At 43.1% G+C, this 26,172-nt stretch overlaps 1 protein-coding gene across 1 annotated transcript in view; it reads right to left on the minus strand.

The window, feature by feature from the left end:
* prmt3 (protein arginine methyltransferase 3) overlaps window positions 1–26,172 on the minus strand; it is a 68,935-nt gene that overhangs the window by 34,103 nt on the left and 8,660 nt on the right. The window contains exons 7-11 of the mRNA XM_033982884.2: window positions 25,316–25,460; window positions 20,849–20,914; window positions 18,771–18,892; window positions 15,502–15,601; window positions 3,654–3,732 (exon numbers count right to left, since the gene is read on the minus strand). Of these exons, the coding sequence (XP_033838775.1) occupies window positions 3,654–3,732; window positions 15,502–15,601; window positions 18,771–18,892; window positions 20,849–20,914; window positions 25,316–25,460 (512 nt within the window). The remainder of the gene's footprint in view (window positions 1–3,653; window positions 3,733–15,501; window positions 15,602–18,770; window positions 18,893–20,848; window positions 20,915–25,315; window positions 25,461–26,172) is intronic.

Below are 26,172 nucleotides of genomic sequence, written 5' to 3' on the forward strand. Positions count from 1 at the left end.
TCAATGCACAGCCCTCTCCCGCATGTTTTTATTTGGGGTCGACAAACCTCTGAGTGTAAATAATGATGACATAATGATCCCAATAATCTCCATTATCTCTGTGACTGCATGGACCAGACCTATCCTCCAGGGGGCACTTTGAGGTGATGTATTCAGCCTTGCCCACATCAATTAACCCCTCCCCCTTCAATATAGCCCCTCCCCCTTCCCCATGGATAAATATATTGATAGCGCTTTGTAAGCAGCAATATTTCTTTTGATAAAGACCATGCATGTCCCTGGTTGGTTAATTTACCTGTCAATCACGCACATCTGAACTCGGGGAGATTCACCTTTGACCAGACTCACATCTTCACCAAGTATTGGAGTGTTTGTTCTTCCAGGCAAAGAGAAAACTGCATCCCTCCTGGAGCAGGTTTGGGCTTCAATAAAACTACTTTTTTAAGTTTCTGAGACTCATTTCTCACTCTGAATTTGAGCAAATGGACCATTTTCACTAATCCGACCTTTGTGAAACCTGCTAGTCCCTGTCGGCCAAATGCCAGCAGTTTGTCATTATACTGTGATCTACGGAAAAAATGCTTTCTGGGCGGGAGACATTTTTTCACTGCAGTACCCCTGAGTGGCCACTAATCCAACTCAAGACAGGTCTAAGCGGCAGTACCTCAGTTATTTCAATAGATCTATGGAGTTTCCCCAGATGCTGTATCTAAAATCACTCCTCCTATCACCTAAGCCCCTCCTCTTTCACCCTAACCCTGCCCCCTTGGCCCTCAGATATCTGTTTGTCTGTCATGGTTCACTGCTTCACTGGACACGTCCTTCAGCAGGGTCATAAACTCCCTGATCAGGAGTCTAACCCACAGTCTCCTTATTGAGAGGAGACAGGATAACCGCTCTGCCGCAGTAACACAGGGAGAACATGCACACTCCGCTCAGAGAGATAAGGAGTCTAACCCGCAACCTCCTGGTGAGAGGGAGTCTACCTACTCTGCCACTCTCTGCACTGTACTGGAGCTTTGCTGAGTGTGCGTTTCAGATTCACGGCTTTGACATCTGTGTCCTTCCCACCTCACTGCCCCGTGTCGTTTATCAAGCGCCCCCCTCGGTTTTACTGTCCCCCCATTGGTCCAGGGCCTGTGGAGGTGCAGAGAAGGGGGGAGAGGGGGGAGGAGGAGGAGGAGGAGAGGGAGGAGGAGGGAGAGGAGGAGGAGGAGGAGAGGAGGGGAGGAGTTAAAGATGAACCTAATGTGCTGCAGAGAATGACTGCTGCTCAGTACTAATGTAGTTTAAACATACAGCAGAGAACTGGACATCACTCACAGAGAGAGAGAGAAGAAAGAGGGAGAAAGGGAGGGGGAAGTGAAGAGAGAGGGATGGGAGGAGGTAGAGAGGGAGGGGGAGATGCTGAGAAGAGAGAGAGGTGAGAGTGAGAAGGAGAGAGAGAGGGGTGATAAGGAAGAAGAGGGAAGGAGAGAGGAAAGAGGGGGAGGAGATGGAGTGGAGGAAGAATGAAGAGGGGAGGAGAAAGCAAAGAGAGGGATGATGGGGAAGAAGTGGGAGAACCAGTGGAGGGAGTAAGAAGGGAGGAAAGAATAGAGACAGAGGAGAGGGAAGAGAAAGGGGGAGGAGATAGAGAGGAGGGAGAGGGAGAAGAAACCGAAGAGAGAGGAGAAAGAAGGGGCAGAAGAGGGGAGTGAGGGAAGAGGAGGAGGGAGAAATGGAATAGAGAGGGGGAAAGAGGGGGTGAGAGAGAAGGGGGGTAGAGTCAAGTGGAGCCATGAGCAGAGCAGGAGAAACGCTGCTCTGATAAGTGTTTATGAGAACAAGGCCTTGAGCATTACACAGGAGAGAGGGGGAGAAAGAGGGGAGGAAGAGAGAGGAGGGAGAGGGGGGAGGAAGAAGAGGAGAGAAGGAGCGGAGTAGGAAGAGGAGGAGGGAGAGGAGGTAGAAGGAGGAGGGAGAGGTAGGAGGAGGAGAGAGAGGACGGAGGAGGATGACGAGGTGGGGGAGGAGAAAGAGGGAGAGGAGGAGGAATGAAGGGAGGGGGGAGTATTAAATGAAATGTGTCGGCCGTTGGGAACAGGAAGTGCAGTTGTTGCCAAATCTCTCAGGTCAGATGCAGAATCATAAACAGGTTTGATACAAAGCGTTTTTACTCTCTCTATTACACGCTCTCTCTCTTTTACTCTCTCGGTTACTCTCTGGAGTCACAGCTGCCCCAGGACAGACCAAAAGTATCAAAAATCTGATGCTAAAGTATCAAAATTCAGATACTAATCAATACTAAAACCAGAATCGAAACTAGGTAGGCACTGATTCTAAAAAAGTCCTATTCATAAGACACAGACTAGTACACACTCATGGACCACTATGGAACCTACCTGGACAGAGGGATTACACAGATATAAGGCCACATGGGAATAGAAAAGAAAGTACTACCATTTAATGTTGACAATCACATTCCACTGTCTAAATAAAGACTGTTTTTTATTATCATCATGGTATCGGAATCTGTATCGAGTCTATTCCTTGGTATCAAAACTGAGTTTGAAATTTTAGTATTGTGACAACACTAATTAGCATGCTAGTTGTTGTTAGCTTTATCGAGACAGCCAAACTCTGCTCTGGTCTCTGAGTTGTGAAAAGTGGTGAGAAATTAAGATGTTCAGAATGAATAAGGTAAGTGAGGAATAACTATGGAACACTGCAAAACCACTTAAAATGAACTAGTTCTGTTTTTCACCTTTTTAAGACAGTAAAAATCAGGTACAGACTCTTAAACACTATGGGCCTTAGTTGGGTAGAGTCGATGTTAAACTGAAGGACGCATTAACGATACTTTTAATTAGCATTGATTTATCATTTGTTCTTGTCTCATTAAAAGCTTGTCTCATTTCCACCATTTTCCTTCCGACTCCTGTTTTCCCACATTGTCAAACATAATTAATTTGAACAATTAGTCATTTTAAAAGAGATTTATAGTCCTGATTTTTGTCCATGTACCTCAGCCTAACACAGGGAGAGCATGCAAAGCTCCACACAAAAGGCTCCGCACAGCCTGGGAATTGAACCAGTGACCTTCTCGCTGTGTCTCTGGCACCAACATAAAAACTATTATTGCCGGTTATTTTTAGAACGTAACCCCCTCGATAAATGAGGGCCCACTGTATTTCGACAACTTAACAACACAATGTGTTAGACTTTTATAAGGTATTTACTGCAAAAACATAACATATTTAGCTCACCTTGTTACCATTTATTGCATTGAAAATGCTATATTCACGGGAAGCACCGTATTAACTTTATATTATCAGTTTTTTCCCTCCCCATTCAGAGCACTGCCACGACACAATCCTGGTAATGAAACTACTGCACAGGTTTGTGAAGTTGTAGTGTATTGTTTTATATATTTATGGAGAATTGTGGATGATGTAGGCTTGTGGGCTTACCCCCGTACAGGCTCGTACTGCTAATCGTAATGAGGGTTTGAATAGGGCCCGGAAGTGATCGCTGGATTACTCAAACATGCATGGATGACACTAACACTAAAACCTCTTTAGGGCTTATTTTTGATGAGGGAACATTATAACATGGTGGAAAGCTTCAAAAAGATGTAATATAAACATAATACAAACATAGAATTATCCTACCTGAGCCTTCGTCTGCCAGGTACAGGTCACGGGCGCAAAGCACTGAGTCCAACATCGACTCGAACAAGAGAAAGTAGCCCTGAGAACACAGGGAAGAGGGTAAATTAACTTTTTAACTTTTTAAAATTTTAAATGATGAGACAAGACACTCAGAGCTTGATTTAAACTCATTTATCAAACTCCAAGACAGAGCCAATCAGGTTTGTTAATAACAAGTAGTCTTGGTATGGTATGACTCAATCTCTACATTAAATATCGGATGTGACCAGTACAATAATATAGTAATATAGTAATAAAAACTAACTTGGTCATTGATTCTCAGTAGTTTTCTACATAAATGCTTTCAATTAAATTAATTTTAAGTCATATTTTATATTTTGTAAAACTGAAAAAAAATCTAAAAATAAAAAATCACACAAAATCACACAAACATTCCCCTGAAGCATGGCATAAGGCGTTACGTAAGTCAGATGCCCTGACTGGAACATGACTCTAATTAACACATGTAATCAAATCATACTCCCACAGATGTGAGCTAGTCACCTCCCCCCAACACAAACTCCTAATCGCCATGACGACAGCAGCCTCGACAGACCCGGTTACCAACAATCCCCTACTATGATCCCGCTGTGACTCGTTTGACCCTGTTCTCCTCGGATGCCCGGGACATTCACTGGGAGATTATTCCATTAAAGGTGGAAATGGCTTCTGTCAGAAACGCCTGGCACTGGTCTGACTGACTCTACCAAAACCCTTTGTCATATCCCTAGTATTCACATGCACGAGTGTTCAGACAAATGAACATCTTTTTTTTTGTGAGAAATAAAGAGCACCACCTGATGACATCACAAGGTGTAACAGACTGTTGTGAGCTGTGCAGAGGGAGACTGACTAAAGCGGCAGGATTGTGAAATGTGAAAAGTGTGAATGAAGCAAAACACAAATCCAGGGATGTTTCAGAGGAGGACACTACATTGGAACAAGGTTAAAGACGCACTCCGGAACATTTTATCACATTAGAACAGGGTTAAAGCCCCACTGTGGAACATTTCCGCACATTAGAATAGGGTTACAGAGGGGTTTAGTAGGATGTCCTTTACACAAACAGCAGGAGGAGTTGTGTCTGTAATAAAGAGCTCTGTTTCAGATGTGAGCTCTCGTTCGTCGCGGCAGTTTCAGTCTTATCTCTGTCTGCAGATGAAGTTTGAGCATTGAGATTTAGTGAAGGATTGCTCCAAAGGCCTGGGATCATCTCTCCCCCTCCCTCTCTTTCACTCCTCCACCCTCTAGTTTTCTCCTCTTCTCTCCTCCCTCTTTCATTCCTCCACCCTCGCTTTTGTTCCTCCTCCCTCTCTTTCTCGCCTCCTCATGCATCCCCCTCTTTCTCCTCCTCTTCCCTCTTTTTCTCTCTGGGATAAGGGCATGTTAAGATTATTATGGAAGCGAGGGAGGGAGGGAGGGAGAGTGAGAGGGTGATACAGAAACAGACAGAGAGAGAGAGGGGGACAGAGAGCGAGAGGGAGAGAAGGAGAGAGAGAAAGAGAGAGAGTGAGAGGACAAACTTATCCTCTCAGAAAGCAGACCATCGCTCAAACAAAGGAGGACTTTAAATAAAGCCCAGATTACATCGTGACATCGCTCAAAATGAGAAAACTGTGAACAAAACAAATACATTACAATACATCTGAAGGGAAATACATGAACATTTAGACTAAACAAGAAAAATGCAGCTAACATTATTATTCAATATACTAAGTTTTTTTTCCCCAGTTATCATAATAAATATGCATGTGTTGTGGGAATGAGGTTAGTGAGGTTTTGGCTCAGATTGACAGCCATGTCTGTGTCCTACAGCCCCAGGGCAACTGTGGCTTTGGAGGAGTGAATGATCTGTATGAAAATGTCAATTTACAAAACAAACTACAGGTATATTGAAAAATAATAGAAGTAGTTGCATTAGTCTCATTTAGCCTAAAGTGCTAATGACAGGTTAGAATTTCTCTAGAACACAGTTAACAGTTAATTTGATTTAAGACATTATTTAAATATTGAGTAGTTTTTCTAGTTTTATAATGTTACTTCCTGGTTGGACTCGGGCAGGAGATATAACATACGCAGCAGGGCAAAAACCAAAAAAGATACAAATAAATTACATCATCTTTACTTAAATGAGGGTTTAAACTGTTTTGCATTTTGGATGGAGTTTTCTGTGTTGACAACAGGTAGGGAGAGTCTGTTTGACAACTCAGCGCTACTTCCTGTATTTTTGTACTTTTTTTTCACAAACTGCAACTTGATGTAAAATGGTCAACATTGACTACAGTTACTATGCCACCAAACCAAGTCAAAATGAGAAAAAATATATTAATAGGGCAAATGCACTTTAAATGGCCTCAGAGTGCTCATTTATTTCACTAGAGGCAAATAATTCACTCCTCCACAGTCACAGCCGCCTTGGGGCTGAATGACAACCATGGCTGCCAATCTGAACCACAAACCACACCAACCCCATTCACAATAACACATCCATATCCCACACACGTAAGGTGGGGAGAAAGTGTCTTGCCAAAGAACAAAACAGCAGTATTCTTTGGTCTAAAGCTGGGATGGAGCCACAAACTGTTCCATTTGTGAGAGACAATTATAAAATATATAATGAATATTTTGGGGATTTTTTGGACAATAAACCAATAAAACCAAAAGTCCAGAAATCACTTTTTGTTTGGAAAATTACACTACAAATTTCTGTTAATATTTTATTCATTTTTTAAAATCAACTTTTGCAGCTCTTCATGTTATAATTTTGCATATAAACAACTGCAGTTACATCATTTTGTAGATGCCTCTGATCCTGTAAAACAGTGGATAACTCCTCAGTGCAGTCAATTCTAACATAATTAAATGAACAATGTCTCCCTCATGTGTCACGCTTTCTATAATTAAACTGCTGTCTGCGAATTGTATCTGCCCCGCGGTGTCCAGGTGCAGGCAGGCGCAGACTGGTGGCAGAAATAAGAGGGTGTGATTGGACGGTCCTAAATAAGTATTGTTGCTTGTCACACTTCATGGTCTGGTCCCAGATCCTCCAGTATTCAAACTGAAAATAGCAGGGACTAGAGCCATGAGTAAGGGTGATAGAGACGGGGGGTTAGAGGGGGGCATAAGGAGGGGGGGGGCAGCGTGGCGTGAAATTGTCCCTAAATGATGAGTCCTGATTGGGTTTGTGAGCCTGACAGGGGCAGAACAGTCAGCAAAAACAGGATTCACTGTCTGAGGTCAAGAGTTTGCATGTTCTATCTGTGTCCCCTTCAGCCTCGGACATGCACAATGATCTTCCAGCTGGGTACTCCTGACCAAGATGCTCTACAGTATGGAAACTAAACCAGTTATCACAAAAGAATCTGTACTAGAGATGTATTCACGCAAAACAAACTACAGGTATATGTGGTATCAGTTCAGGTTTAGGCCAAATTAAACCCCTGTAATGAAACCTTTTAATATCTGCTGTTTGTCCACATCATCTCAGGTTTGAACTTTGATTTATATAATGCTGTTCTGTAGTTATGAGAAAAATAAATAAAGAGTTACATAACACTCCTCACTGGAATCAGTTAATATCAGGGATTGAATGATAGTAAATACCAAAAAGATCTAATCCTGGAGGTCTGGTTGTTGTCTGGTTGAGGGTGGGTAAAGTCGTTTGGGACTCGGGGGGTTGGTGGTGGGTGGGTTGGTCAGGGACAGATTCAGGGGGGCTGGTAAAGGGTGGGGTTGGTTGTTCTGGGAGAGGAGAGAGGTTGGGTTGGTTGGTTGGGTATGGGTCTAATTGTTTGGGGATACACTGGGACTTGGTTGGGTCAGGTTGTGTGGGACTCATTGGGGTTGGTTTGTTTTTTTTGGGAAAGAGGAGGGGTTGGTTGTTCCGGGACAGACTTGGGGGCTGGTTGAAGATGAGTCTGCTTGTTTGGGACTCAAGCGGGTTGGTCTGGTTGTTTTCGGACTTGCGGGGTTGGTTGCTGTGGGTTGAAGGTGGGTTTGTTGTTGGGGATAGGGGAGGGGTTGGTTGAGAGTGGGTTTGGTTGTTTTGGCACAAGGACTTGGGGGTTCGTGGTGGAGGTTTGGTTGTTTTGGAGACTTTGGGGGACAGACACGGGGTGCTGGTGGAGGGTGGGGCTAGTTATTTAGGAATGGGGGGGTTGATGTGCCCTGTTTGGGGCTGGTTGTTGATAGATTCGGGGGGGGGCTGGTTGTTTGGGGTACACTGGGAGGGTTGGTGGTTGTTTAGGGGTGGTCTGTCAGTCCAGAGCTGCTCCATCACACGATAATGAAAAGATAATGACAACTGAACCTGCATTAGCCGCATTAGCATAAAACACATTAGCCCAACAACACAATGTAATTACACCTACATCCGCTAGCAACACTACAGAGAAAGAGAGGAAGAGGAAGAGGAGAAAGAGGGAAAAAGGAGGGGAGAGAGCGGGGGAGAGAGAGGGAGAGAAAGGAGAGGGGAAAGATGGAGAAGAGGAGAGGGGAGAGAGATGAAGGAGAAGAAAGAGAGGGTGCAGGAGAGATATAGAAAAGCAGCAGTGATTAAGGGAGTATGAATGAGGGAGACGAAGAAGAAAAAATAAAAGAGATAGAAATGAGGGTTGAAAGAGGAGAGAAAGAGGGAGGATAGACACAGGGAAAAGAGGGAGAAGAGAGGGACAAACAGTAAGATAGCGGGAGGAAAGGAGCAAAAAAGGGAGAAGAGGAAGGGGGGTTAAAGAAAGAGAGGGACAAGGAAAAAGGGGAGGGAGAGAGGAGAATGAGGAAGCGTGAGAAAGAAAGGGAGAGGAGAAGGGGTGATGAGAAAGAGGAGAGAAGCAGACAGGGGAGAGGGGGAAAGGGAGAGGCAGATGGGAGGAGAGAAAGGAGAGGAGTAAGAGAGGAAAGAGAGAGAGGGTGAGAGAAAGATAGAGGAGAGAGGAAAAGAGAGAGGGAAAGAGAAGAGAGACACAGAGGAGGGAGAAGAGAGTGGGAGAGAGAAAGGAAAGATGGAAGAGAGAGAGGGGGAGATAAGGTAAAGGAGTTTGAGCTTTGGACCAAACTTTGTTGTTGTTGAAGCGATTCTCTTGTAGAAGAAACATGAGCGTTTAATTGTCCTGATGAAGAGATTTTAATAAATTAACTTTCAAACAGGAACTCATTAAGGATCTGGATTTACACCTCCTGTACTCTCTTGGAAAACTGCATCCATCACAAAAGTGTCAGAATATTCAATTAGTCTTATAGAACAGACAGTTTAAAAAGTAAAAGATGGAAAAGAATAAAATAACTTCTGAATAGTGTTGATGATACTAACATTTCAAACTCAATTTCGATACTAAGGAATAGACTGGATACTCAATATTGATTTTGATACCATGTTGATAATAAAAACACCCTTTATTTAGAAACAGAATGTGATTTTCAACATTAAATGGTAGTACTTTCTTTTGTGGCCTTATATCTGTGTAATCCCTCAGTCGCCCAGGTACGTTCCATAGTGGTCCATGGGCGTATACTAGTCTATGTCCTGTGAATGTGACTTTTTTAGTTTTGATATCTACTTGTATCTAGTTTCGATACTTTGGACAATCCTAGTACACGCACAGCATTCAATCAACGTTTACACAATTTAAAGTTTGAAAACATAAAAATACCAAATATACTTCCCTCTGCAGATAATAGGAGCGTTACAGTTTGTACATTAAACTCCACTGATGTGTGATTCTTTGTGATTCTTCCTTCAGGGGTGAATATGAAATATGAAATCTGAGCTGAATGTTGAAGCGTTTCGCATAATAAGTTTGTGTTTTTAGAGCAGCACCAGCAAAACTTGGAGTGTGGAGTTGATGAGTGTGCACAAAATGGCCGCCTCTCCTCTTTTCTCTCCTCCTCCTCTTTCTCTCTCTTTCTCCTTCTCCTCTTCAATCCTCTCATCTTCCTTTTCCTCCTCTTTCACTACTCTCTCTCATCTCTCTACCCCTCCCTTCTTCTCCTCTCTTCCTCTCTCTCACCCTCTCTCCTCCTCCTTTTTCATCTTCTCATCTCCTCCTCCTCCTCTTCTGTGGTCCTGCTCTCTGTGACCCACGCCAGCTCCATTTTAAAGCTCCACTGCGGTTTGTATTACCCTCGAGTGCGTTCGTGGCGATGGCTCGTAATGCACCCCATCTCATTTGAATTCATGTAAACGGTAATGAAACAAAATCTATTACACTCAAGAGGAGATGGCACTATGCTAATGCTGTCAGCGGTGATCAGCGCGGGCCTCGGGGATGGACAGACTGGAGAGAGGGGGCGATAGAGAGAGAGGGGGGAGGAAGAGAGAGAAAGAGGAGGAGAGAGAGGGAGGAAGAAAGGGTGAAGAACAGGAGAGGAATGGGGAAAGGGGGAGAGAGGGAAGAGGGGGTTGGTGGAGAGGGAGAAAAAAAGAGCGCTGGTAAGAGTAGGATAGGGAAAAAGAGGGGAGAGAGGAGAGAGAAAGAGGAGGAGAGAGAGAGAAAGAGGGAGGAGCAGAGAGGGAGAAAGGGGTGAGGAATAAGAGAGGAGAGGGGAAAGGAAGAGAGCGGGAAGAGGGGGTTATGGGAGTGGGAGAGGGAGAAAAAGAGAGAGATGGGAGGGTAGGATAGGGAAAGAGAGGGGAGAGAGGAGAGAAAAATATAGAGAGGTGAGGGGAGGAATGGGAGAAGGGGGAGTTTGGAAGGAGAGAGGGTGGGGGGGGATAAAAAGGGGAAAGGAGGAGATAAGAGAAAGGGAGAGAACGAATGAGATGTGAAAAAAAGAGTTGGCTGAGGGGAAGAGAGAGAGTGCACTGTAGAGGGGAGGAAGGGGAGAGAGGGCGAGAGGAGGGGGGAGACAGTTTGGGAGACATTACAGAGCGCAGAGCCTGAGGATAGGAATATTTCCAACTTAAATATAGATTCTCACCTTCACAAAGAGCTCATTATAATTGGAAACTGTTTTTGTGTCTGCTCTGTACAAGTTTAAAGGGACAATATTAGGCTACTTTCTGATCAACGTTATAATATTGTTGCCTCATCAAAAACATAGTGGAGTTTTGTTTCAGTTGCACATGTTTAACACACAAATACTGCATATTTAGGATGAGTTCATCTATCAAACAGAAAACACTCTGTTCCACCTTGTGATGTCATGTGGTGATACAGGAAGTGCTCCACCGTGTTTTCAAACTCCATACACTTTCACAAGAATCATTTGGATGATTTCAGATCTTAAATTGCCCATCTCTACTGAGCAAAAGGTGAAATGTAGCTGTTAACTTCCAAACTAACACTTCATGACATCACAAGGTGGAACAGAGCATTTTGAGCTTTGGAGATGTACAGATTAACCCATCCTTCAGTGTCTCTGGGTTAAACCTGCATTTGACTCATCCTTCAGTGTCTCTGTCAAGAGTATAGTTTCAGTTGTAAGTTTTAGCTTTAGACTTTGGCCTGATGTGTCTCCTCGTGGTCAGTGTGAAGGACGAGACAGAATGAAATCCATCCTCATTAACAGCCCCCCCCCTCTCTCTCTCTCTGCTCCCATCTTCCTCCCCTCCTCTTGTCTCCCTCTCTCCTTCCCTCTCCTCTCTTCTCTCTCACCTCTCATACTCCTCTCTTCTCCCCTCCCTCCTCCCCCTTCCTCCTCTTTCCTCCTCCTCTCCTCCTCTCTTCTCCTTTTCTTCTGTATCTTACAGTTTTTAGCATGTTACTGTTAAAAGTGAGTGTGTGTTTGTTTACGGGCGTTTGATTGACAGCGCGGCGGTGTGGGCGGAGACAGGATGAGTGATGGAGGGGCAGCGCCAGAGCACAGGAAGTGTCTAAAGATAATCAGGATGAACGCACTCCTCACACACACACACACACCCCCACACACACACACACACACACACACACACACACACACCCTCACACCAGCTTGGGAAATCAGCACATGTGTGACTTATAGGACACATATTCTGCACAATTGACTTTTTGGAGTTTTCTACCATGTTATAACCATAGACCGTATATATAAATGGACATATCTAATCTGCTAACCGGCACACTCCAAATAGGATGTGAGCGTGAATGTGCTTCCGTCTCCAGCGACTCTGGCTCCAATTTACTTTCTCTTGAAAAAACATCACCCATCTCTCTGTAACTGCTGCTGTCAGGCTCCTCATGCTGATCTTAAAATGTTTGTATTAACCAGCTCTACACGATCCTGGGGTTTTTATTTCACTATTTCTGTCCATAAATCAGGTGTCTTCTTTTCCCCGAGGTCGCTCCCCCTAGCTTTAGCAACAGGTTTGATTGACAGTGTTTCTAAGCACCTGCCCTCTACCAAACAAGCAGTGCAAGTGGAAAGGGCACGTGTAACTTCAACCACCTCGCTCCTTATTGGTTCTTTGGTTTCGCGCTTGGATTTCTAAATATGGTCTTGGCTGCAGATTAGCCTCTATAACTGCTAGCCTCGATGTGCTTCATCTAGCTGCAACCGAACGCTTTGGGCTTTGGGTGACGTCACACTCTCTTAGTCCACTTCTATTATGCAGTCTATGATTATAACATTGTCCCTTCATCAAAAATGCCTGCCTGGAGCTGTATTTTACATCGTTCTCACTGACTTCGGTAATCCTCTGTAAGAAGTGCCTGTGAGCCTCCAAAAAACGTGGTTCGAATTTTTTCCATTGCCAAGATAAAGACCGTAATATGAATGGACTCAATGAGCAAATCCCAAAGGCTGCAATATTTGAAGTACCATAATTTCCTCCACAAACAGCAAAATCTCCTGTTTTATTCTGCATAAAAACGTCTAACCCTGTAGTTTAGATCTGTACAAACATGTTCTAAAATGTGATTCTTGTATTGGTCAGTTCAGATTTCAGTCTCTTTTGTCAGTTCTTCTGGACGTGTTTAAAAATGTGAACTTTGAACAGAATCTTATCATTAAAGCATAAATCGCAAATATAATCACAATCAAAATGTTTGTCAGAAAAAAAACAATCCGATATTTTTCCCAAATCATTGAGCCCTAACAAGGATTTGTACATTTCTTCCCAAAGTCTCCCTGCTCCCATAGACTTACACTGTGTCTCTGTGGCCTCTTGTTCTTGTTTAGGCCTCCGTTTGATGGATGGACTGACTCTGGTATTATTAGCCTGTAGGACTCCCTCTCTCTCTCCTTCTCACCCTCCATCTCTGCCATTCTTTCTTCCTCCCTCTTACAATGTCTCTCTCTCTCGCCTCCATCTCTTCTCCTTTATCTCAGATCTGACCCAGGATCCTGGTCAGGAGTACCTAGCTGGAGGATAAAATGGAAGCAAAGATTTGCTGTGAGATTGGTGGCTCTTTGTCACTATTGTATCTGACTCTGCTCCTCTGGCCCTGCTCCTCTGGCCCTGCTCCTCTGGCCCTGCTCCTCTGGCCCTGCTCCTCTGGCCCTGCTCCTCTGGCCCTGCTCCTCTGGCCCTGCTCCTCTGGCCCTGCTCCTCTGGCCCTGCTCCTCTGGCCCTGCTCCTCTTCATGAATATAAATGCATTGTGTGTCTTGGTGATAGATGCTGAGGAGGAGCAGGTCTGGACTCTGAAGGCTCACGGTCAGACACAGGTTTAAATATGTATCAGAACAAGGCCTTGGATGCAGTCTCCTGATTGGTTTAGCTGCTACACGCTACACGACACGTTTCATATTATTCTTAAACTGTTAATAAATATTTATGAATGGGATTGTAATTTAAACTGTTGACATGGATAACAAATAGTTGAATTTTGTATTATTTGTTCACTTGCTGTGGACATGTACTGCTGTTGTTGTAATATTAAAGAGGGGGTATTTTACCCACAACATATTTCACCATGTTATATTTTTCTCTCTCCTCTCTTTCTTTTATGTTTATTGTTTTGAAAATGCCATATTCGCCGAAAACAACGTATTATTTTTGAAGCTCCCCTCCCCTTGCTCATTTCCCCCTCAGAGTGACATCACAGTCAGCATGCCTCTCACTAATGAAACTACTGCACATTGCAAGTAGGAATGTACTGTTCTGTATCATGTTTTTATACACTGAGAATTCACAATACTGCTAACCATAAAGAGGGTTCGAATAGGGCTTGTGAGAGATCGCTAGATTACACAAACATGCATGGAGGACATCTAAAACCTCTCCGGCATGTTTTAGATGAGAGAACAATGTTATACATGGTAGAAAGCTCCATTAAAGTCCATTATGCATAATATCTCCTCTTTAATCATTTAACAGAAAGGCCAAAACTTTAATGATGTTGTATTGAATACCGTATTTTCCACACTATAAGGTGCATCGGAATATAAGGCGCACCTTCAAAGAATGGCCTATTTTAAAACAAATTTCATATATAGGGCGCACCGCATTACAAGGCGCACAGAATAAAAACTACTGTCGTATCTGGGGTTGTGTTACGCACCCACGAGATGGAGCTGCGCTAAAGGGAATGTCAACAAAACAGTCAGATCAGTCAGTCAGTCAAACTTTATTAATAGAATTTAAAAAAAAGTTCTGAAAACTTTGTTCACTCACAAAACAAGTTAATGCATCACAATATAGTAACTCTCGAAATAGTGCAATGCAATAACAATAACTCAACATTGTTCAAACGTTAATGTCCATATTCACAATATCTCCCAGCCTTGTTTAGTTGTAAACACGTGAAAGAAACACGTAAAGCCTCACTTTTTCAGTTCATTCCTCATTCACAAATCCATCGAATTCTTCCTCTTCAGTGTGTTCACTGAGTTGAACAGTTGGGCAAGCTCGACATTCAAAGTGCTCGATTCCGTCTCGTCAAAATCGCCATTATCCATGTCGCTGCTGTTGTCTTAACAGTTCAGTGACAATTCCTGCCTTCCTGAAAGCTCGGACCATAGTTGAGACTGATATATCAGCCCGGGCATCCGCAATCCATTGGCAGATTGTGGCGTATGTCGCCCGGCGCTGACTCCCCATCTTCCCGTTATCCCTATAGCGTCGGATGATATCGTCGCTGACAGAGCGCGGTTGCGGACTTTCCAGCAGTGTAACTCCGTCTCAAAGCGGAGACATGGAGCTATCTAAATATTTTACCATCATTACGGTAATCTGCCTCTGTTGTCCTGAAGGTGACGAATGAGAGCGCGGTGCTGCGGGGATTTTGACTCATTTATTCGATGCGCAAAAGAAAAAATACGGATGGATGTGTAAAATAGAGGTAGTTGTGTGAAAAAAATGCAGTAAATTCTGATACTTCATTTAACATGATTTTTATGGCTAAAAAAGAATAAAAGTCTAGGTCTAGGTGAGCTATACTGGCCCATAGTGTGCTCAGTCCTTAAAGGGATATTACCGCTATTACTTCGGAGACGCCTCCTGACTACGGGTGTCATAATTGACCAATATTGATCCATATATAAGGCGCATCGGATTATAAGGTGCACTGTGGGTTTTTGAGAAAATTAAAGGCTTTTAGGTGCGCCTTATAGTGTGTAAAATACAGTACATAAAATAACTTTTTACTTTTACAAAAATGAGTAAATACAAAATGTGTTATTATTTAAAATAACCCTACCTCTTTAACTGTTTGTGTGTTTAATAAGACAAAAATAATGCACTGAGGACAATCTGGGACTGACACATTTATGTTTAAATGTAGTCTTTACTGAGATATTATTCCAATGCTGATGCATGAGAATTCCCAATATTATTATATTAACTATAACCATATTAGCACTGTCTTATTGTCCATGAGCATTTTTGAGGGGATTATTCTAGGCCTTGAACACTACAGTGTACATGTGTAAATACAGAGTAAAAAGGTAAATACCATCCATTCAGAGATGATGATGTCCACTTTGTCCACAGGTAGAGTGATGTCCTCTATCCTCCCTTTAATCAGGGTGACCCTGTCCTCCAGGCCATTCAACCTAAAGGACAAAAGAAAAAAGAGGAGAGGGTCAGAGGAGCAGAGGAGAGACGGAAAAGAGGGCCAGAGGAGCAGAGTTGCCTGAGTAGCCAGTCCCTGTACATCCTGTGTGAGCCTGTAATGGGACCATAGAAACAAATCTCTGTCCTGACTTGGGACATCCAACCACAGCTGCTCATTTGTATCATGTGTCTCTGAAATGCAGAAGACGTCTCCTTTCCGAAACTCTGTATCATTCAGAACTAAATATATCACTTCCATTACCTGAGATCAATAAGAGTTTGGTGCTTGTGTTGATTCTGCAGAAATCTGCTGTTTCTCAGTCCTTTGGGGTAATTTTTTTTCCTTTTTTTACTGCTAAACCGCTATGTTTGTTTGTACACAAATGGAGCATGCGCCTCTCTGACTGGATAAGCAACCTGTCAATCTCACCCTCTGGAATCAGGGAGACAGGATATGGCTCCAGACCCCCTTGTCTTTGTAAAGTTTTGTCAAAGTGTGTGGTTCTGGCTGGACAGGTAAGGTGCAGAGTAGAGCATCAGTGAACAGAGGAGAAGGTAAGGTAAGGTTTATTGTTACCGTAGGGAAATTTGTCCTCTGCATTTGACCCATCCTTCAGTATCTCTGGGTTAACCCTCTCAGGAGCAGTGGAAGCAATCGCCAGATCTTGAGCTAGTCTTGGTCAGGACTACCTCAGCCGGTGGATTTGACCTATTATGCATGTTTTGGGTTGATGGGGCAAACCAGAGTGCCCAGAGAAAACCCACCCAGACACAGGTAGAACATGCAAACTCTACACAAAAAGGCCTGGGACTCAAACTTGCTGTGAAGTGAGGGGTAAAGGTATTTTCAGGTCATATCTTCTTGTACAATTGCTCATGTTTGGATCAGTTATAATTAAAGAATTCTCAGACTGACTAAAGCGCCGGTGTCTGCGTCTTCCACGTTTTTTTTGGGCTTTTTTTTTGGCGTTTTGGTGTCATCGCTCAAAGCTGCGGCGCCGAGTCGTGTTTGGACAGATCTCATTAAAAGTGAAGCTTCCATTTCAAGTGTAGTGAGTCGCAGCAGACACAAGACGAATGAGCCACAATGACGTTTAATTACAGAAAAGTCATATTTCCACACGCTAAACGCACAAAGAGAGGGGGAAGAGAGGAGAGAAGAGGAGAGAGAGAGAAGAAGGAGATGTAGGAGAGAGGAGAGGAGGATGGAGGGAGGACATAGGAAAAGGAAGGAGAGGAGAAGAGAGACAGAGGAGAGGACAGAGGAGAGGAGGAGAAGAAGAGAGGACAAGAGAGGGAGAGGGGGAAGATGAGGAGCTACAGGAGAGGAGGGAGAATAGAAAGGACATAGGAAAAGGAAGGAGAGGGGAGGTGAGGAGGAGAGAAGAGATGAGAAGAGAAGAGGTGGGAGGAGGACAGAGGACGAGTAGAGTAGTGGAGATGAGAGGAGGGACCCAAAGATTTACTGTAGATCAAATGCTTTGTTTGTTTCATATTTAATTCGGTGCAGTGTCATGATGTCCGTTATTGGCCAAAGTAACAATGGGTTAAGTATCTGTCCTTATTGTTTTGGGAGGAGGGGTCTCAGTATTTATTGTTGCTCTAAGAAATGAGATCTGAGCTGTAAATGACTCCCATCTGACCATGGGGACCAGAGAAGACAAGGACAATATGCAAACTCCACTCACAAAAACTTGATCTGGTTCAGTCCTGGTCTAGACCTGGTTTAGTCCTGGTTTAGTCCTGGTTTAGTCCTGGTTTAGTCCTGGTTTAGTCCTGGTTTAGTCCTGGTTTAGTCCTGGTTTAGTCCTGGTTTAGTCCTGGTTTAGTCCTGGTTTAGTCCTGGTTTAGTCCTGGTTTAGTCCTGATTCAGTCCCGGTTCAGTCCCAGTTCAGTTCTGTAGTAAAATCAAAAACTCAAAGCTGTGTCTTGGAGCTCAGCGGTAAATTTCATGTTTGAAGCGATCGACTGGTAAATGAAAATGCCTCTCCTCTGCAACTCCACCACTGTGTGTCTACAGTCGAGAGAGAGAGAGGGAAGAGAGGGAGGAGAGGGAAGAGAGAGGGAGGCGAGAGGAGGGGGGGTGAAGAAGGGAAAGAGAGAGGGGAGAGAGGAGAGAGAGGGGAGAAGAGGAGATAGAAGAGAGGGAGGGAGGGGAGATAGGAGAGGGAAGAGAGAGCGAGGAGAGAGGGGGAGAAGAAGTGGAAGAAAGAGGGGAGATAGAGGAGAAGAGGAGAGAGAAGAGAGGGAGCAGAGAGAAGGAGTGAGGGAGGGGAGGGATTAGAGAGAGGAGAGGAGGAGAGAGCAGACGAGGGAGGTGTAGACAGGAGCAGTGGGGAGCCAACAAGGAAATGCAACTACATTAAACACAGTTATTATCAGATATTGCATGGGGGGCAGTGGTGTAGTGAGCTAAGCATTTTTCTACTAACAGGGAAATTTCCGGTTCAGTTAGCACCTAAATACGTGCAGAAGCCTCACTGATGTGGCTGTATGAGATGGAAGGGCATCTGATTTTAAAGTCAAGTCAAGTAGCAGATCAACAGAGGCAACATTAAAAAGTGAGCTGCACAGTAAGAATCAGTTTTGCTTATTGTGATTATTGCGTAACGCCTTGGCCTTAATCAGAGGATGCACAGGTGCATTATGCGCGGTGCAGAGGTGCATTATGGGAAAGGTGTGGGTGACCTCCAGGACTCCGCTCCGTCTCGGCTCGTTGGGTTCAATACAAGAACTGTCACAGAGCTGATTTATCCTAAGATATACAGGGATTGAACCAGGATTGAACCAGGACTGAACCAGGACTGAACCAGGACTGAACCAGGACTAAAGTAGGACTAAAGTAGGACTAAAGTAGGACTAAAGTAGGACTAAAGTAGGACTAAAGTAGGACTAAAGCAGGACTAAAGCAGGACTAAAGGAGGATTGAACCAGTGCCTAATGCAGGGACTAAAGCAGGGACTAAATCAGGACTAAATCAGGACTAAATCAGGACTAAATCAGGACTGTATCAGGATTAAATCAGGACTAAATCAGGACAAATTTTAAAGAGAGATGGGTCAAATGCAGGTTTAACCCACTGAAGAATAGGTCAACTTGCCCCAGACCTTGTTCGGACAGCAGAAGTTTAGAGTACATTAAATATTTAAGTGTAAAAGTGGGCAAGACCTGACGATGTCCATGGCCTGGTAGACGATCTCTGATTGGTCGACACCGATGACACGTTTGGCACCTGCTTTAGCGGCGAACATGGAGAGGATCCCAGTGCCACAGCCCACGTCCAGCACCACCTGGAGCAGACACAATCATAATCAAATACAATCATAATCAGATTAAATGGGGATGGGGGGGGGGGGGGGCAGGAGGGTAAGGAGGAGAGAGGAGAAGGAGAAGAAAATGAAAGGAGGAGAGAAGAGAGGGGTGTGTGAGAGAGAGAAAGAACAGAGAAGGCGAGGAGAGAGAGATAGGAGGGGGGTTCCAGCTGTTTGTGGTTCACTCGGGGTCAGGACAGAAGCTGACAAGGCACAAACTGCAGCGGCTAAAAGTGACATCGCCCCCCAGAGGTTTAAACTGAAATAAAACTTGTGTGTGTGGTGTTCTGGTGCAGCAGCAGAGTGGTTAGCCCGCTTCACAGCAAAAGGGACCCGGGGTTGGGTTAGGAGATTACTAGAACATTACTGGAACAGGTCCAAATGAGTGAATGAAAATAATCATGTATGTTTTTAATGACGAGATGGCATAGGACATGGCATGGTGTCCAGGCCTGTTCCAGAGATTTGGAACAGGCCTCCCCAAGGACAGGTTTCCTTGGGGAGCTTTATAAATTATTTGACTGCATGAAAACTTAGTTTAGTTTAACTAAACAAAGGAGATATTTCTAATTTTGCTGAATATTATTATGATGATTGCTCTTTGAGTGTTTCCTTAACCCTATAGAGGCGGATGTGATCGTCGCCGATAGAGCGCTGATAATAATAATAATAATAATAATAATAATAATAATAAATATTATTATTATTATTATGCCTTTATGTATCATTCATTCATTCCACACTATGGTGGTAAGATACTGTTGAGGCCACAGCTGCCCTAGGGCAGACAGACATAAGAGAGGCTGCCAATCTGCGTCTTCGGCCCTCCCACCACCAACACATACACCATTTCATACTAGACAATACGGGTGAGAGGGAAAGAGCCTTGCCTAAGGACACAACAACCGATCAATCGAATTGATCCTCCAACCTCTGGGTTGGGGGGGACACTGCTTTAACCACTGAGCCATTGTTGCCCCTCATTGTTTTCCAATGTTATTTCAGTAATAAAAACAATTGCAATTGAATAAATATAAGGTAGGTAGGTGAAATGCCATACTGTGGAACATTGCAGGTAACACATTGGCATCTCCATGAAGACAAGCAGGTGATGTACCTACCACTGGAAAATTGACGTAGTGTAAGTCATTTATGCAGACTCCAGATATGTTTTTGATGAGGAGATCACAGTACAACAGTAGGGTCAGTACCAAACTGGAGGAATATTACGCAACTTTCTGGATAAAACCAACTTCACAGCCCAAAGATGGACCTGGAGTTGTTTGTTCTCATTGTAACATAGAGAGGATTAACCACTCAGCCACCTAAAGCAAGAATACTAATTCTAGTTCACAACATTGTAAAACCACTTAGCCTGGACTTAAAAGAGGAGGTATTACACTATGAGGTATTAACTTCTAACACATCATATTTAGATCACTATGTTACCTTTTATTGTATTAAAACTGCTAAATCAATTCAAAACACCATATTAACATGTTTTTCATCTTTGATGCTCTCAGTCCAAGTCTGAGAGAGGCTGCGTTCCCTGTGCTAAGTCACTCTCCCTTCAGAGAGCTATCACAACATAATCAGTGTGCATCCCACTGATAAAACTACTGCACATTACATCAGGTTTGTGAAGTTGTAGTGTACCGTTTTGTATCCTGCTTTTGTATATTTATGGAGAATTGTCGGGTGGGTGCATCGTTGATGTAGGCTTATGGGCAGAGCCTTGTACAGGGTCATACTGCTAACCATAAGGAGGGTTTGAATAGGGCCTGTGGAAAGATCGCTAGATTACTCAAACATCTAAAACCTCTACAGGCATCTTTTGATGTCGGAACAAAGTTATAAAATGGTACAAAGTTCAAAAAAGTCAAATTTGCATAACACATTTAAAGCATCAGTCCACAGAAGGTCAAAGCTCCTCACCTTATCTCTGAATAGCTCTGGGTTCCGATACATGAAGTCTCTGTAGCTCTCCGTCCTCACTCGGTCCTGTGCAAATGAATTAAACATTCAAAACATTAAAAACAGTAGAGCGCTTGGGTTTATAATGAGATTGGATTATTCCCAACGCGTTTAAGTGTCCATGGGGTCAAAAAGGCCGTGGCGGGCGCTATAAATCTGAGGAGTGGTGCTTATCGCAGAGTGCAGAGAGGGAGGGGCCAGAGGAGCCAGTCATAACAGCCATGAGATAACCGCGCTTAGACGCACCATGGGTTTATGGGTAAAATCTAACAAAGATGGAGATTAGAACAGAGCAGAGAGGTGCCGTTTCGCTGGAGGTGAGGTCGGGATTGGCTAATGGGGCTGTCAATCACAATAGTCTACAAGGAAGAGGCATGACAAGGAGAGAGGAGCAGAGCCAGAGGGGCAGAGCCAGAGGGGCAGAGCCAGAGGAGCAGAGCCAGAGGAGCAGAGCCAGAGGAGCAGAGCCAGAGGAGCAGACAAGTCAAGTCAAGGATGCAGAGGAAAGGGTCAGAGGAGCAGACAAGTCAAGTCAAGGATGCAGAGGAAAGGGTCAGAGGAGCAGACAAGTCAAGTCAAGGATGCAGAGGAAAGGGTCAAAGGAGCAGACAAGTCAAGTCAAGGATGCAGAGGAAAGGGTCAGAGGAGCAGAAGATGTACATCAGACGATCAGAGGAGGATGCAGAGGAGGAGTAGAGAAGAAGGTCAGATAGAGCAGAGGCTGCAGATGAGAGGGATAGAGGGACAAAGGATGCAAAGGAATGGGTCAGACGAAGAGGATGTAGAGGAGATAACCAGATGGAGCAGAGGAGATGAGCAGATGAGCCGATGGAGTAGAGGATGCAGAGGCGATGAGTAGATGAAGCGGAGGATGCAGAGGAGATGAGTAGATGGAGAAGAGGATGCAGAGGAGATGAACAGATGGAGCAGAGGATGGAGAGGAGTTGAGCAGATGGGGCAGAGGATGAAGTGGAGATGAGTAGATGGTGCAGGGGATGCAGAGGAGAGGGTCAGATGGAGCAGAGGATGCAGAGGAGGTGAGCAGAGAAGAGGAGAGGAGGATGAGAGAAGATGCAGAGGAAGAGCAAAGAAGAAGGTCAGATAGAGCAGAGGATGCAGAGGAGAGAGTCAGAGGGACAGAGGATGTAGAGGAGACAGTCAGATGAAGCAGAAGATGTAGAGGAGTCGAGTAGATGGAGCAGATGGAACCGAGGATGCAGAGGAGACGTGCAGATGGAGCAGAGGATCCAGAGCAAATAAGTAGATGGAGCAGAGGATGCAGAGGAGGGTGAAATGATGCAGAGGAGGTAGTTGACATGTCTTTTCTCCTTTTAGGGTCGTGTTTCTTGTTTAGTGGATTTGACGCACATGTGATGCTCAACTTACTACCAGCCAATGAGAGCGCAGGATTCAGGGTACCAATCAGAGCGCAGGACAGGGCACTGCGGTAAAGGGGCCTATAGAAGACCACTCAAGTGAGTGAGAGAGGAGAGAGGAGAGAAAGAGAGCAGGAGGGAGTAAGAAAGGTGGAGGGACAAAGAGAATGGGGAGAGAGGGAGAGAGGGAGGAGTAATTTTCCATGTTTGGGCGTGTTCCTGCCCTCATTTACTCTTTGGCGAAGTTCTGATCGTGCTGTGGAATTTACCACACTTTTTGATGTATTTTCTTTTTGTTCAAATGTGTAAAACCTAAATATAGCAGCAGTTTTAAAATCTTTGATTTATTTAATAGCCTCTGAGCTGCAGAGGACAAAGGCTCAAAGCTTCTCTTGTTTCACAAGCTCCATTTGAGGAAAGAAATAATAGGGGTGTGACATATATTGATTCCAGTATCGTATTGGCCAATATTGATTGTGTTTTGTTGATATTGGCCACTATACCAATATTTTCCCAGTTAGTGCTCAGATTTATCTTTTTGAACAGACTTATGAGTAGGGATGGGACAATATACAATAATATCATTAATCGTGATAAATTAATCGTTCGTGGCATTTTTTTAAATAATTGTGATCATCGCGCACAATTATAATCGCCTTTATGGCACCAGATTGCTTTGTGTTTCCAGTTTCAATACAATGTTTAGATGTAGATGGCAGTGGATCTGGATCCCAATGACATATCCTTGGGATATGTCATTGGGATCCAATAAGGTGAAGTCTGATGCATGGAATTATTATGGATTTGAAAAACAAGACCAACAAGATGAGCCACCAATCTGCAGAGCCTGCTGAAAAAAAGATACGACTCTGAGGACAAACACCAGCAACTTACATGCACATTTATGAGACAACCATCCAGCATCGTTTGACAAACTTGAGCCGAAAATATCCACCGTAACACACCATGTGAAATAAACCACTGAATGTAATTTGTGTTAGTTTGGATTTTTATGAATCCATGTTTGTATCGACTTTGCTATTGCTAGGTTAGCACTAGCTGAACAGCATTTTGCACAGCTGATTGCACTGCTTGCTAGCAGCGGAGCATGGTTTTACAACAGTAATGAATTCACCTGAATACCTAAAACCTCCTAGGACCTGGCGTCCACATATATGACAACACATTTTGGCTACAATACAATTTTTTTCTCTCTACAACATCCTGGTGTCCACATTTGAGGACATTATATTGCCTTGGTTTAATAATTATTGTGATAATATTGCTAATCGCGATTATTTTGGTCACAATAATCGTGAGTCTAAATTTTAATATCATCCCATGTCTACTAATGTGGAACTATGGAGGGAGAAGAGTGTTATATGGCTGTGTGTTACACAAACATCCAACTTATTTCATATTCCAGATAAATACATTTTATTATTTTTTACAAAAGTAAAAAGGACTTTGCAATTTCTACTTTAACTTAAAATCAACTTGTGGGCCTCGCTCTGGCTTGTGAGCAAAGGGGACAGAGCATTCTCATCATCTCCCACAGCACATCCAAGCAGTACAATCTCTTAAAAACTTTACTAAAGACTTATTTTTCTCAAATAGCATTTGAGATTGTTTGAGCAGATGCCATGGTCTGTTTTTGAACATGGCATACTGCATGGCTGTGTAGTATTTTATTGTTTACTGTACTTTGTGAAACCTGTGAACCACCTCAAATATGTGTGTTTTTAAATCAGACATATTGTGCTTGTGCCTGCTATAGTTACAATCTATGACACCTGTCGACATTTGGACATTTTAAATCACAATATTCATAGCTGCACATCACACCAGCAAGCAGCGGATTTTTTTTATGTGTACCAAAATGACTACGCTGCCGAAACCTAAGTGTATCACCGATTATGAAAATAAAACTGTAGAAGGAAGCGTGTACGTCACAGTGAGCGTGTACCAGTGGAGGTGAAAACGTGGGTTGATCTAAAGTTTAGATCAACCCACGTTTTCAAGACGTCATTGTTTAGATTCTAAACAATGACGTCTTGAATACAGGAGAATAAAATTATCCAAACATGAATCACTCTAAATACAACTTCAGAGGGTCAATGAGAAGCAAACAACTAAAACATGGTTAAAAGCTTTGAAAAGTACAGTTTGCAAAATAGGTCTGATTTAAATGTGCTATAGAAATAAATATGATTGAGAAATATTGCTATCAGCCACAGCAGCAAGTCAAATATCGCATATCATCATCAGCTCAAAAAAATGTATAAATAAATAAAAGCAACACAAAAACAAAGAAATTCTCATACCTTTGTTATTTTGTCCTCTACATAAAAATTCTCTCTGTGTCTTAATGTCTTAAAGTCTGCAGTATTAATGAGTCGGATTTCATCTCTATTAGGTACAAAAGATTTATATGGTTGTGTTGTGTGTGTGATTTATTAATAAAAGGGTTAGATTGAGCAGATTAAAAATAAAAGTGAAAGTAAATGTGAGCGTGGTCTTCCAAACAGGAGACTACACTGATGTTTCTGCACTGTGGTGTTTAATTTCACAGTCCATTCACTCTGTGTGCGATATTTGAACCTCTACCAAGGCGTTTGCAGGCATGTTTTAACGTCTTTATTGTATGATTGTATGAAATATATGGTTTGACAATTGTCTTCGGAATACTTAAAAAATATTTTGAGATCAGTGGCTATGTTCACATGCAACAAAATCTAATTATAATCTGAAGGGGTATTTATTTTAATTCTGTGGGGTATTAACTCCAAACATATAACATATTTAGATCACCATGTTACATTTTATTGTTTTGGAAATGTGATATTTGCCAAAACAACGAGTGTCCCTTCCCTTCAGAGTGACAACACATCAGAGTGCATCCCACTAATGAAATTACTGCACATCGTATCAGCCTCGTTGGGATAGATCACTAGATTACTCAAACATACAGGGATGGTATGGATGCTGTACTCTGATATTATGGTGAAGGTTATTCTGTAGGTTCTTTCAAAGGTTCTTTGTGTACGCCTACCTTTAACATCTCCGCGTGGATGCTGTAGTGAGAGTAGGAGCTGAAATAGGCCTGATCCTCTTCTTCTCTGAGTTCACAAACTGCTCCCATGGATCGTCGTCCTCGAGTAGAGTCAGAGCTCAACACCAAACCTTGAGCCAGAATCCTGATACACAAACAAATAAAAAAAGAGATTGATATAAATGGCCAGGATCATAAATAGACCTGAAGGACTTGGGGAAAAAATATCTGATTGTGATTGTGATTAGATTTATGATTTTTGTTTAAATAAGTTTCAGTTCAAAGTTCACATTTTAAATACATCCAGAAGAACTGACAAAAAGACTGAAATCTGAACTGACAAACTAATACAAGAATCACATTTCATAACATGTTTGTACAGATCTAAACTACAGGATTAACCATTTTTATCCAGAAGACCTCATGGAGACACAGGGAGGGCATCTGACACACAGGGACATTTCAGAACATGTTGCTGATTTAAACTACAGGGTTTGCAGTTTTTTTATGCAGAAAAAGACAAGAGGTTTTGTTTGTAGAGGAAATTATGGCACCTCAAAAACTGCAGCATTTGGGATTTGCTCATTGTTTCCATTCAAATCATGATTTTGATTTTGTGTTTTTTTCACTGCACTTAATCTTAAAGCCTTAGTCCTAAAAGGGAAACAAAAGAGATTAACACACTGGGCCACAGTAATACACTTTAGTGTATGTTCACACATGCATAAACATCACATTAAAATCAGGACTAAACTGGCACTAAAGCAGAACTAAATCAGGACTACACTAGGACTAAACAAGGACTAAACCAGAACTAAACCAGGACTAGACCAGAACTAAACTAAGACAAAAGCAGG

Source organism: Periophthalmus magnuspinnatus, chromosome 3 (assembly GCF_009829125.3).
Source record: "Periophthalmus magnuspinnatus isolate fPerMag1 chromosome 3, fPerMag1.2.pri, whole genome shotgun sequence".
In the NCBI taxonomy this organism is placed as follows: Eukaryota; Metazoa; Chordata; class Actinopteri; order Gobiiformes; family Gobiidae; genus Periophthalmus; species Periophthalmus magnuspinnatus.